This window comes from Argopecten irradians, chromosome 3 (assembly GCF_041381155.1).
Source record: "Argopecten irradians isolate NY chromosome 3, Ai_NY, whole genome shotgun sequence".
In the NCBI taxonomy this organism is placed as follows: Eukaryota; Metazoa; Mollusca; class Bivalvia; order Pectinida; family Pectinidae; genus Argopecten; species Argopecten irradians.
The window spans coordinates 40894430-40908751 of record NC_091136.1 but is presented as its reverse complement, the minus strand read 5'-3'; the positions used below and the strand labels follow the sequence as shown (position 1 = coordinate 40908751).

At 35.4% G+C, this 14322-nt stretch overlaps 1 protein-coding gene across 1 annotated transcript in view; it reads left to right on the top strand.

The window, feature by feature from the left end:
• The window catches only part of LOC138318608 (proteasome activator complex subunit 4-like), a 41174-nt gene extending 28117 nt beyond the window's left edge, over nt 1-13057 (top strand). Inside the window, exons 40-47 of the mRNA XM_069261113.1 lie at nt 2701-2811; nt 3913-3995; nt 4572-4700; nt 6098-6250; nt 7409-7483; nt 7901-8107; nt 10380-10515; nt 10732-13057. Of these exons, the coding sequence (XP_069117214.1) occupies nt 2701-2811; nt 3913-3995; nt 4572-4700; nt 6098-6250; nt 7409-7483; nt 7901-8107; nt 10380-10514 (893 nt within the window). The 3' untranslated portion in view covers nt 10515; nt 10732-13057. The remainder of the gene's footprint in view (nt 1-2700; nt 2812-3912; nt 3996-4571; nt 4701-6097; nt 6251-7408; nt 7484-7900; nt 8108-10379; nt 10516-10731) is intronic.
• Nucleotides 13058-14322: the final 1265 nt, after the last annotated feature.

Below are 14322 nucleotides of genomic sequence, written 5' to 3'. Positions count from 1 at the left end.
TTTTTTCCCTGAAAATGGGGAGTGCGGCTTATCTGTGGACAAAAACCAAAATCTGAAGATGTTTTTGCATTATTACGTCGTGATTCACATGTGAAAATCGTAAGTTTTGTAAAGTTATACATCGAACAGATCACTGTAAAAGTGTTTAAAAGATCAGATATGCAATGAAAATATATTAAAGATAAAAATATTTACGTACCAGATACATGTTCAATGGTAAAATTGTTTAATTCACGGAAAATCGGCCGACTGAAGCGTGGTCGTTTACAAATCACAACACAATTGCGGACTGATTTCGCTATCGATTTGTTGCACGATTGTTACCATGAAAATAGTAACTAAAATGTCAAAAATCATCAAATATCCAACAATAAGTTAAATATATTATTTGTATATTATGTGCAAGAAATGTCCGCAGACAGCAAGAAAACGATCTTCTGAATGACTGCTAACTTGCACACGTGTTACACACGGTCAACATGTGTATTTCTCGGAATCCTGTCGCTGTGATTTCAATGAAATAATCAGCAATCAAGTTTATACGCGTGAATTACATATAATATAGAACATAATAGTGATGTTATAAGCATCAAACAGTCGTATAAATCATCATTTAATCGATCTCTGCAGCGGCAAACTCCACGTGGTTATAATCCGGAGGTTTATAAAAATAGGCTTCGATGAATTGCATCATGGGATACCTAGTTAACAAACAGTAGAAGAACACTCTAAACGAAGTAGATTGATACAGTAACTCTTTACACAAGGAGAGATTTAATACACAAAATATATCAAAAAAGAAATATAATCCATTCCTATGCATACTGAAGAAAGTATTTTACCTGCGACTGAAATATGAGCAAGAGTAAGCATGAACTCGAACTTGCACACGTGTTACACATATGTCGGTCAACAGGGGAATTTCCCGGAATCCTGTAGCCGTGATTTCAATCATGTAAGTCACATGTAATTTAAAACATTATACCGAGTTTAAACATCGCACAGTCATATTATAATCATTTAATTGATCTCTGTAGCAGCAAACACCACAAAATTATATCCGGAAGTTTACAAAAATAAGGCTTCGGTGAATTGCATCATGGGATGGCAAGTTGACAGAGAACACTCTAAACGAAGTCCATTTTAGGTTAATGATGCAAGCCTTGATAATACAGTAATCCTTTACACATCAATATAATTAATATGAGAAATATAAGAATAGAGATGAAATAAACTCATATGCTTACTGAAGAAAGTATTTTAACTGGCATGCTGAAATATGAGAGAGAGTAAGCGTGAATTCGTACGGCCGCCATGTTTGTTTACACACAAATAGGCTTACCTAATGGCATAAACAGTGAACAGAAACATGACCAAATCTATTTTGCTAAAGATATTTACATCATAGTGAGTTTTATTTGTTATATATTTACAGTACACGTTTACAGACAGTTTTCGTGATTCTAATTGGTTGATAAGCATTACCTTACTTCATTAGAGATTGATTGCATACACAGATGGTTACGTGGGTGCATGGGCCTAACTTTTGGGTGCGGCTTATATAACGGTGCGTCTTATACTTGTACAAAACCTTAAAAAATTGTTAAAAAAGGCCTCTGCGGATTATACACAGGTGCGACTTATTGTCCGTAAAATACGGTAGGTATCTCTATGTCGGCGTCTGCATCAGTGTCGTCAGTGTGTCGACGTCCAGGAAACGGTTTCCATGCGATAACTTAAGTATTTATCGTCCGATTTCAACCAAATTTGGTATATTCCTTTATATCAATAAGATCTCGGTTGAGTTTAATAATGGTCAAAATCCGTCAATATTTGCAAGAGTTACTGGACTTAAAAATTGTCAAAACAGATAAATCTATGGTTTCGGCTCGATAACTTAAAGTGAACAGTCGGGCAAGGATGGCTGAAGTCGGTAAAAATGGTGTGAATGTATCCAGTATAATTTCTTATGAAATAGAATAATATAATCTCTCACTAAAATCTGTCTGCGTACGAAGAAATTAATTTAAAGTATAGGAATCCTAAAACGTCCTCCCGGCTGACAATGTCCGTGGTTACATTTACACGCAGCCTCGCTTTCAATGCTTTCAACTTTCCTTTACTTTAATGGTCAGAACTGGGAAACGTAAGCAGAACTTGGCCGTTGTATTAATATATGAGAACTTTTGGAAGGCCAATGAACGCATTTAGACTGGTTTTCTTTGCCCGACTATTCATTTTAAGTATTTATTGTCCAGGCTCAATAACTTTATTATTTTTTGTCCATTTTCAATCAAATGGAATATTGCTTTATATTAATGAGATCTCAGAGTGGTTTGATACTGGTCAAAATCCATCAATATTTGCAAGAGTTACGGGACTTGATAACTTCACCTAACTATTAACAATATTTTCAACAGTAAATAACTATTTTTTGTGATGCTGTTCAGGCTACACATCCACTTTCATGGAACTCTTGTTTAATCATTTACTTCATATATCCTTGAAGAATTAATTGAAAAATCACAATTCTCAGATGTACTGTAATAAAAGTTAGGGATGAGAAATTACAACAAATAAAGTTGTACTGTTCTAATTTCAGGGGCATTTGTATGTTATAGACATTTTTGTTGATTTTCACTGTTTATGTACCCCATAGGACCATTCAGTGTGTTCAGTTCTGACTATTGTACATTGTAGAGAATGGAGCTGGAACTAACCATGTGTTAGGGAATGGAGAGGAGATGATGGATGTGGAGGAGAGCGAGGAAGATGAAGAAAGGAAAGCTTCAGTGAGGCTTTGTAAATCTGGTGAGTTGATTTACTAGCCAACACAGACAATGTCACAAAAAGTTTTTACTTAGCCAATCAAAATAAATCCACTTACTCATTGATAAAAAAAAAATCAAGATATCTTTTCATGATTGGTTACATATTACTTACACGTTGCATTTTCATCTGTTTAAAATCTGATCAGTTTAGGACAAATTGTATACAACAGCCATGTAATTGTCCGAAATAGATACTATGCTATTCATTGAACACTTGGAGTCAATTAAACCTGCTGAAAGAGTGCTATCTGTGGCACACTATATACCTGTAGTTACAATTAAACCTGCTGATAGAGTGCTATCTGTGGCACACTATATACCTGTAGTTACAATTAAACCTGCTGATAGAGTGCTATCGGTGGCACACTATATACATGTAGTTACAATTAAACCTGCTGATAGAGTGCTATCTGTGGCACACTATATACCTGTAGTTACAATTAAACCTGCTGATAGAGTGCTATCTGTGGCACACTATATACCTGTAGTTACAATTAAACCTGCTGATAGAGTGCTATCTGTGGCACACTATATACATGTAGTTACAATTAAACCTGCTGATAGAGTGCTATCTGTGGCACACTATATACATGTAGTTACAATTAAACCTGCTGATAGAGTGCTATCTGTGGCACACTATATACCTGTAGTTACAATTAAACCTGCTGATAGAGTGCTATCTGTGGCACACTATATATACATGTAGTTACAATTAAACCTGCTGATAGAGTGCTATCTGTGGCACACTATATACCTGTAGTTACAATTAAACCTGCTGATAGAGTGCTATCTGTGGCACACTATATACATGTAGTTACAATTAAACCTGCTGATAGAGTGCTATCTGTGGCACACTATATACCTGTAGTTACAATTAAACCTGCTGATAGAGTGCTATCTGTGGCACACTATATACATGTAGTTACAATTAAACCTGCTGATAGAGTGCTATCTGTGGCACACTATATACATGTAGTTACAATTAAACCTGCTGATAGAGTGCTATCTGTGGCACACTATATACATGTAGTTACAATGGATTGTTAGCACAATAATGAAATGTTGATGAATTTCTTTACAGTGATGAAATGGGTTCTAAATAGCTTAGTTTTACTGATGAACTTTACATCAGCACCACCAGAGTTCTTTCAACTACTGCCAATTGTAAGTATCTTTTTATGTTCTTATGACTTGTTCATTAACTGGCTTTGAGAGAGAAATCTTGAAGCACTGGAACTTCATACTTGGTGTATGGTTCTATCTTTGTTGGATAGTGTGTGACACACCAAAACCAGGTCATTGTAACCTATAGATCCATCTAAGTAGGACAAATTGTCCCTTTTAAAAAACTATGTCACTGGGACTTATTATTTTTTTACCTTTGACCTTCAAAAACTGGTCCTGACTGGAATTTTATACTTTGTCCATCTAGGTGTACATCAGAATCAAATTATGAAGTGTGACCTAATTTTGCATTTAATTTAAGTAAAAGTTTGTCTTGGCTCTCAATTACTATGTAAGGTAGTGAAATATCATACTTGGTATGCAAGGTAAATACAAACTGATAGCACATATGGTGCTGGACTTTAATTAGTCAAATTGTCTTGATAATTCAGATTTCAACTGTACTTAATATTCCATATACATGTATGTTTTTGATTTATTTTGGAAAGGTTATTAACTATCATGGATTATGTAAGGTAACTATTAATGATGAATTCTGTATGGTAACTTTATCAGATGTGTACACTTGAGAGTGAGACACGGGATGAGGAACTGAAGAGTGACTGTACATTGGCTCTATCATACTTTGCCCAGTCCCTCGTCCAGCCAGATATGGTTCCTCTAGCCCTGACAACTATCAGAGAAGTAAGTGTTGCTGTTGCACAAGAAAATGTGAAAAGACAGAAGAATGGTATTTTTTCTCTATAAAAAATAGGAGCAGATGAATTAGTGTTTTGCTTCAGTTACAAAATTTACTTAATTTACACCATTATAACTATGGAAAAGTTTGAGCTTCTTATTTTGTTCAAGATAAACATATTAAAAGATAGTTAATTGCATCTTGAAAAAAATTCCATGGCACTATGCCCTATGTGGAATTAAGTACTAAATGTGCATGCACCAAAAGCTAAATAAATTATTTTAAAGGTAGGTTTCGCCCAATGAAATATAAAGACTACGAAATTGAAATTTATCCTATACATAGATATAATCTTCAGATCATTTTCAATGCATACAGAGAACAATATGGGTGGTCAGTTGCCTAGCTTGACCAGGAAAATACTTCTCTAAAAATAGAGTGAAGTCAAGCACTACATAGAACATGACGTATTTTTTCCAAAACGAGGCCGCAGCAACAAACGGAAGCGTGCAACAAAATGTCGAGATGTCAGATAGAAGTGACAGTCTTGCCACGGCATGTTTAGTGTTAAAATACAACAACAACAAATCGAAGTGCGAGGGACTGTTTATACATATCATATAATCTAAAACACTTCATGTTACTTACATACGCTCGCTAACTTTGTACACCAAATATACATGTAGTTAGTCTGCGGCTATCTGTGCGCTGGCATATGCATATGTGTTGAAATTTAACGTTAACTCACCACGTGCAATGCCGTTACACGAGTCCCAACAGATCCCGGCAAGTTCTGCTTGAGATGTGGCTTCTGTTTCTTCTATTGCTACATGCCATCTCTGAATTTAAATCCCTATAGATCTATCCTAGGGTGCTACCGAATCCATTATAATTTCCTCCACTTTGTTGCCGATTCAGATATATTTTTTTTCATCTCACACACTTTTGTTCAGCCATTTTGTTTACTTTTAGTGCGTGACAATGCGCATGCGCCAAACTTCGACAACGCAATCCATCGCAGCTTCATTTGCATATTATTTTGTCTGACGGACACCGTAATATTCCCGAAGGATTTCCTTCAATTTTGTATTCAAGACACATTTGTTCAATCTCAAACACATAAAGAAATTAAATTGAGATATTTTAATATGTTTTTTCATCTTTTCTTCCGCTTATCGCATTTCACAAAAAAATATTTATTTGGTTGGGCGAAACCTACCTTTAAATGCATTTTTGTGTTAGTTAGACACATATAAACATGATTAAACATCATTTATTGTTCATATGATGGGTATCATTTATGCTCTGTTGGTGGTGGAGCATCTTTAAATGCCGGTGAAAATTCTGATTATGGTAATTTGCTATGTTGATTTTCTGTCTAATATTCTTACTTTATTGTTAGGTTACCCTGCTGCAGTCTTGGCACGCCCGAGTGGCTATCCTCAGTTACATACAGGTGATGGTGTTCTGTAACTATTTCACCTTCCACACACCGGAGCACATCAATGAGATAGAGGACATTGTACTGGGGCTGATCTGTGATGACCAGCTTGAGGTAGTGCATTTTCGTTATGTTAGTTGATTTTATTAGGTCACCTGAGATGAAGTCTCAAGTGACCCATTCTTATCGTCTATAGTCCGTCGTATGTCTGTAAACAATTGCTAACGACCTTCTAAGGCATTAGACCAATTAAAATTGTGAATTAAATGTCCCCTATCCCCTAGGGGGCTGTGGGAGGGGCCAAAAGGGGTAGAATTAACAAAAAATCTTCTTTTCCACTCACAGATATGGTGGAATCAAATACTATTCACAGATAGAAAGGTCTTAAGGTCCTTTACAAAAAGGTGAATTATATGACCCTGGGTTCTCGCGTTTCCCCCTGGGGAGGGGTTAAAGTTTACTATAGTTTGTATATGGAAAACACATTTATGAGCATAATTTGGTCATTTGTAATAGGAAATGAGTCAAATGTTGTCAGAATTATCAGTATGAGATGACCATTGAATCATATCAACAAATTTTCCATGACTGACACCCAGGGGCCTTAGGGGCAGGGCAAAAAAAGAATTATGTGACCCTGGGGTCTCATGTTTCCTCTTGGGGATTGGGTAAAGTTTACTATAGTTTATATAGGAAAAACACATTTATGAGCATTATTTGCTCAATTTTCAAAGGAAATACACTGTAAATAAAACTCAGTTAGAATTATTAGCCTGAGATATAGCATTTTAACATATCCTTATCGGTCTTCACTGACCTTCAGGGATCAGAGGGGTGGGGCCAAACTGGGTCAAAATGACTATTCACAGATATGATGGAACCAAATACTCTTCATAGATTAGAAAGTCAAATTTATAAAATTACTGACTTTGACTTCAATGGCCTGATTGGCCAATATATAGTGTTTAAAAGTCTTTGTTTGATTCTGAATCTGAACTCAAGTGACTGTTAAGGCCCATGGGCCTCTTGTTTCATAATTATTTTTCGGAAGAATCTTGCATAGTTACGAGGATGCACTCGAAATCAAATGTCATATCATCTAACATCTTGGAATAGGTAAAGCTGGTATAGACCTGGAAGTTATTGTTACTTACCAATATCTAGGTTTACTGGTTTGAAGTAAATGTGGCCTACAGTTATAAACTACACAATATCTTAATATGGCTTTTGTTTTACTGTTTAGTGAACCACAATTAAAATTTTATATGACAGGTGAGAGAGATGGCCGCCATAACCTTGAGTGGACTGTTGCATTGTGGTTTCCTTCAGATGAACCAACATATGCTGGTGAGTGATAAATATAAATGTGACATTATAAATAGAACTACATAGTCTTAAATTTATGAATATTTGTATTTGTTCAAGTCATTTATGTTTCTGAGGATAGAAAGGTTTTTTGTTGTCACAACCACCATCATTTGATAATCATGAAGACTTTTTGTTTTCGCTGATGTCTTTTCCTTCAATCTATCCTTTGATTCTTTTACCAATTACTTTAGTACCGGGGTATTCCATCCATCATCAATTTATCAATTAATTTTATTTGTCCTTCACTCTATTTTTCAATTCGTCATTTCCATGTAGTCATTCATGCTAGATAATTCAGGTTATAACCATTTAATTTTTAAACATCTTTTCCCTCTTAATCAAAGTTCAAAACTTGTTTGTTTTGGAAGCAACATGACTTTGACTTGATTTTAACAGGATCACTTTGAGCATTTGAGTCGTACGAAGGTGAAGAAGAGGAAGAAGTTACAAGACAGTCTTCCCTTGGAGGCCCTAGTAAAGCGCCATGCTGGAGTACTGGGTCTAGGGGCCTTTGTTCAGGCTTACCCATACGATGTGCCAAACTTCATGCCACAAATTCTCATGGATCTCAGTAACCATGTCAACGACCCACAACCTATACAGGTACGTTAAATATAGAAATATAACATTAACAAACATTTCTTGTTGGAAAATGTTTGAAAAGTGATCATAGAATCTTACATAGGTCACAATATTCACTGAAGTATCAAAATCACTACTAATATACTGTAAGCATACTTATTTTGGAGCAATCACATTTTGGTGAAAAATTGCTTTTGAGTCGATTTATTGCCATGTAATGAATTTGAGCAGGTTTATAGCCAAGTGATGAATATGAGCTAGTTAATTGCCCAGTGATGAATTTGGGAAGGTTTATTGCCCAGTGATGAATTTGAGCAGGTTTATTGCCCAGTGATGAATTTGAGCAGGTTTATTGCCCAGTGATGAATTTGAGCAGGTTTATAGCCCAGTGATAGCCAGTGATGAATTTGAGCAGGTTTATTGCCCAGTGATGAATTTGAGCAGGTTTATAGCCCAGTGATGAATTTGAGCAGGTTTATTGCCCAGTGATGAATTTGAGCAGGTTTATAGCCCATTGATGAATTTGAGCAGGTTTATAGCCCAGTGATGAATTTGAGCAGGTTTATTGCCCACTGATGAATTCGAGCAGGTTTATTGCCCAGTGATGAATTTGAGCAGGTTTATAGCCCAGTGATGAATTAGAGCAAGTTTATTGCCCAGTGATGAATTTGAGCAGGTTTATAGCCCAGTGATGAATTTGAGCAGGTTTATTGCCCAGTGATGAATTTGAGCAGGTTTATAGCCCAGTGATGAATTTGAGCAGGTTTATTGCCCAGTGATGAATTTGAGCAGGTTTATAGCCCAGTGATGAATTTGAGCAGGTTTATAGCCCAGTGATGAATTTGAGCAGGTCTATTGCCCAGTGAAGAATTTGAGCAATTGCCCAGTGATGAATTTGAGCAGGTTTATACCCAAGTGATGAATTTGAGCAAGTTTATTGCCTAGTATGAATTTGAGCAGGGTTATTGCCCAGTGATGAATTTGAGCAGATTTATTGCCCATTGATGAATTTGAGCAGGTTTATAGCCCAGTGATGAATTCGCACATTTTTAGCTCACCTGGTCCGAAGGACCGAGGTGAGCTTATGGGATACCGCAGCGTCCGGCGTCCGGCAACAATTGACTTCTTCTCCATAACCGCTGGTCGGATTTCAACAAAATTTGACTGGTAGCATCCTTATGCGCTCCTAACTGAAAATTGTACAAATGAAAGGGCTGATCCCCCAGGGGGCTTAGGGGCGGGGCCAAAAGGGGTCAATTTGGCTATTTCCATATAAACGACTTCTTCTCTGAAACCAAGCATGGGATAGCACCCATAATGCAATGGTAGCATCCTTATAGGGTGTGGATTTCCAAATTGTGCAAATGATAGGGGTGACCCCCGGGGGCCTGAGGGGCGGGGTCAAAAGTTGTCAATTTCCATATAAATGACTTTTTCTCTGCAACTTAACATGGGATTACGCTCATAATGCAATGGTTATACATCCTTATAGGGTTTGGATTCAAAATTTTGCAAATGATCGGGCTGACCCCCCGGGGGCCTGAAGGGTGGGGTCAAAAGGGGTTAATTTAGCTATTTCTATATAAACGACTTCTTCTCTGCAACTAAGAATGGAAGAGCACTTATAATGCAATGGTAGCATCCTTATAGGGTTGGGATTTGAAATTGTACAAATGATAGGGCTAACCCCCGGGCCTTAGACGGCAATAGATGCGAGGTCAAAAAGGTCAATTAGGCTACTACTTTCATATAAATTACTTTGTCTCTGAACCTATGTATTGGATAGCATATTTGTATGGTATCAATAGCATCATTGTATGGTTGTGATTCAAAATTAAACTTTGGGAGTCAATTTTGCTTAATTTTCTTATTGTCAGAGTCTTGTGATAATAACTAACAAAAAAACCAGGTGAGCGATACAGGCCCTCTGGGCCTCTTGTTATTGATTGCTATACATTTACTAATATTATGTATAAAATACAATTAGTTCAATCATTTTAGTGCAAAATTTTCAATTGTGTGAAAAGCATTAAAAAATATGATTGTCGATAAAATATGTATGGTTAGTGTATATAAGTGTATTAGTTAATGACATAATAGTATGTGACAGTCATCTGTCCCAACTCATAGGCAGAAAACCCTTCTAAGGCTGTAAATGTTATACCCCATCATGAATTGAGAGGTAACTGTCTGCTCCTTTTCGTCTGATTTGATTTTGGGGACATGAATGTTTAAAAAATGTTTTTTCAGTACAAAGTATAACTTGATGTACGTATCCCTTGTGTATTTACAGATGACTGTGAAGAAGACCTTGTCAGATTTCAGACGAACACATCATGATAACTGGCATGATCATAAACAGATGTTTACAGATGATCAGCTAGTTATACTGACGGATCTCTTAGTTTCTCCTACTTATTACGCATGAGGTTTGTAGCTAGTTTATTTTGGTTATACCAATACAATTTCATGTGATGATGTCTTTAATGATTGAAAACTGCATCAATTTAACTTGGTTTATAAGTCCTCTGGTAAATTCTTTTAGTTTTTCAAACCTTGCCTTTTTTTCATGTTAAATTTGGGCCTAATCTTGAAAATTAGTATTCTTACCTGCATGATTTATAGTTTCAATAATCTTCTTACAGCATAACCTGTCACCATAGAGAAGAACTGGACATTGATATTACAATGAGACTTGTAGCCACATTCTCGATTGATCTGACAGTCTGTCAATGTCATTACGAGATGGATCACATCAATCGTAACAATAAATCAGTGTGAGCAAGGAATCAAAGTTGTATCTCTGGTGCTGTGGAGGATTGTTAACCGTCAACTGGTGCAAGGATTAATATTGACCTGTGTTTGACCCAATAAATGACCATGTCTAAACACCCATCATTTTTTATACTAATTATTATACATATTATTTAAACAATGCCATGGCTATATTAACATAAGAAAAAATTATGACATGTAAAACAAAACAACAACAAAATTGTATTTACTAATTGTATTGGTTCATAGTTTAAAAGGGTTAGTGTCTTAGTCTCAAATAACACCATATATATACGATTTTTTTATTTCATTGTGTCCTGAACATGTATTGGGTCTAATGCAGAAAGAGAGTAAATTTACATAGAAGGATTTTGTCTTGTTACATACAAGAAATAAAGAGGACAGGATTGTGGCAAATCTGGTGAAATGAGTGATAAAGGAAACCACTATCCATCCTAATATGTGTATAGTGATTACGAGCTCATGCACAGTGCTTACTCTGTACTGGCATAATTAGAGTTATGTGCTCTTGTCAATACATTGGTTGTGATGTCATGTCTTTGGAAGTATATAATGTCTCATACTGGTATTACAGGAAATTACATTATATCTGCAAACAAAGTAATGTCACATTAAACAGTTCAATACTTACACACAAGAACAGATAATCTGTAATATGCAAAGACAGAATAAATGATGAACAACTCTCTCATATGAGAGTTTGAACCTTATTGTGATGTTTCTTCCCATTCCTTAATATCAAAGGTTTGGCTGCATATGAACCAGTGCAAGCTGAAACCTCATGATGTCAAGTCTTAGAAATATGCTACCATTTGTCAAAAATTTTATGAATTTGGAAAAGATAGTTGATGCATTCATGTTGAAATCTGTGACGAGAATGTGTGTGTATGTCTATTATAAGAATCCCCAATACCACTGTACTGTGAAAAATACATGTAGTTGTCTATAATGCAGGAAAGTCTTTCTTTGAAGTCAGAAAGATTAATTTCTTCTTTAGACCAAAAAAAAGGAAAGTTAACTTAAATTAGTACACATATATATATTATAAATTCTCTGATATTTTGAAAACTAATTTTAAGAATTCTGATTTTTCTTCTTTTTCCCTTGATTTTAATTTGCTTGTACAAATAAACAGCAGCTGTATAGTTCTTATATGTACAGTGAAGGATTTTTTGGGGTTAGTTTCTTGTGCAGTTTGAAATATTAAAACAGTATGAAAAAGGGTAAAATTTGATTTGTTGTGAAAGCTTCAAGGACTATGGGATGTGTGCGTTTGAGGCACTACATAAATTTTAATTATATTGTACACCCAACAATACCATCTTGCTCATATAATATTATGACAATGTATATGATACCAGTTTTTGACAAAAAAGTTTGTATGTACACAACAAACAAAATGATGTTATGACCCTTATTTGCCTCTTTACATAAACATTGTTTGCAGAAGCAGTTGGGTTCGGTATGAATATCACATTGTTTTGAGTAGAATGTTAAATCTGGCATTGAGTAATGTGTTCATATTTTGTAAATATGACTGGTGCTTTTTGTATTGAATGAAGACTGTTATGACCAGCTAATAATGATGTTCATTCTCTGATGGTAAAATTGGGAGGACATCAGTCACCAAATTTTATTATTATGTTTCAGCCTTGTCCTTTATTTTAAATTCTCTAAAGCCTATAAGTAGTATTACAGCAATTTGTATCCAGCGACTACAATATTTGTATCCAGCGACTACAATTATACATGTATCATCGTTTTTGTTTAATTTTATTTATTTTCTTTTTTTGTTTTTTCTTTATCCGTTAATTCTTTTTTTAACTTTCTTAATTCATCTTTTAATTAAACAGACTGTTGTTGAGATTTTTTATCTTGACACTTTAATCTTCCTTGATCTAAAGTGATTACTATTACTACCATGGATATAGCGACAGTGTTAGTATAAACCAGTAAGGATCACTTAATGTATAGCAAGTTACATTTATACTGGGAAGGATTTTTTCACGATTTTGCGGGACATGATTGCGAAAATTTGATCAATGAAATCATAGATCATTTGAACTAGGGGTGTATATTAAAGTTTTTAAGTGTTACTATATAACATGAAATGTTCGTCGTGTGAAAAATTACATTGGTGGTTGCTGTGAAATAAAGGAATATAAAAAAGCAACCAATTTTTAGGTCAGACGAAGTCTCAAGTGACCTATTCTAAGGAATATCCCCACCCCCCAAAAGCATATAGGAAAACACAATTTTGAGTATTATTTGATCATTTGTAATAGGAAATGAGTCAAATATTGTCAGAATATATCAGTATTGCCATTGAATCCTAATTTTCCCCCAAGGGGCGGGGTCAAAAGGGGTCAAATTATATCTTCAAAAATCTTCTTCTGAAATTCTGGAAATGGTAGAATCACATACTCTTCATAGATTAAAAGGTCTTGAGGTCCTTTACCAAAATTGTGAATTATATGACCCTGGGGTCTCACGTTTCCCCTGGGGAAGGGGTCAAGTTTACTATAGTTTATATAGTGAAAACACATTTATGAGCATTTTTTGCTCAATTTTAATACGAAATGAGTCAAACTTGTTTAGAATTATAAGCATGAGATAACATTTTAATATCCTGGTCAACCCCCTCGGGGCAGAGGGGCGGGGCCGAAAGGGGCAAATAGGCTAAAACTTTAAAAATCTTCTTCTTAAATACTGGAAATGGTAGAATCAAATACTCTTCATAGATGGACAGGTCTTAAGGTGTTTTATGAAAATTGTGAATTATATGACCCTTGGGTCTCAGGTTTCCCCCTAGGGAGGGGGTTAAGTTTTACTACATATAAGTTTTTATATGGAAAACACATTTTTGAGCATTATTTAGTCATTATAATAGGAAATTCGTCAATTGTAGTCAGAATTATCTCTATGTGATGGCCATTGAATCTTATTACCAAATTTTCCATGACTGATCCCCAGGGGCCTTAGGGGCGGTCCCAAAACCGGTCAAATAGGCTAAAACTTCAAAAATCTTCTTCTGAAATTCTGGAACTGGTAGAACCTGAGATAGCATTTAACATCATATCCATATTGGTCCTGGCCGACCCCCAGGGGCGAGAGGGGTGGGGCCAAAAGGGGTCAAAATGGATAACATTTCAAAAATCTTTCTCCTGAATTCACTGATTTGATGGAACCAAATAATCTTCATAGATTAAAAATTCATAAAATCACTGACTGACTTCAAGGGCCTGATGGGCCAATATATATTTATAGTGTTTATATGCATGTCTTTGTTTCATTCTGTGTCTGAATTCAGGTGACCGCTAAGGCCCATGGGCCTCTTGTGTTTATATATTGTCACTATTGCTCTATAATCAAACCATGAATATTTCTATCCACAAATTATATCAAACCTCCAAACTATAAAAGAAAGTAAACACAAATAT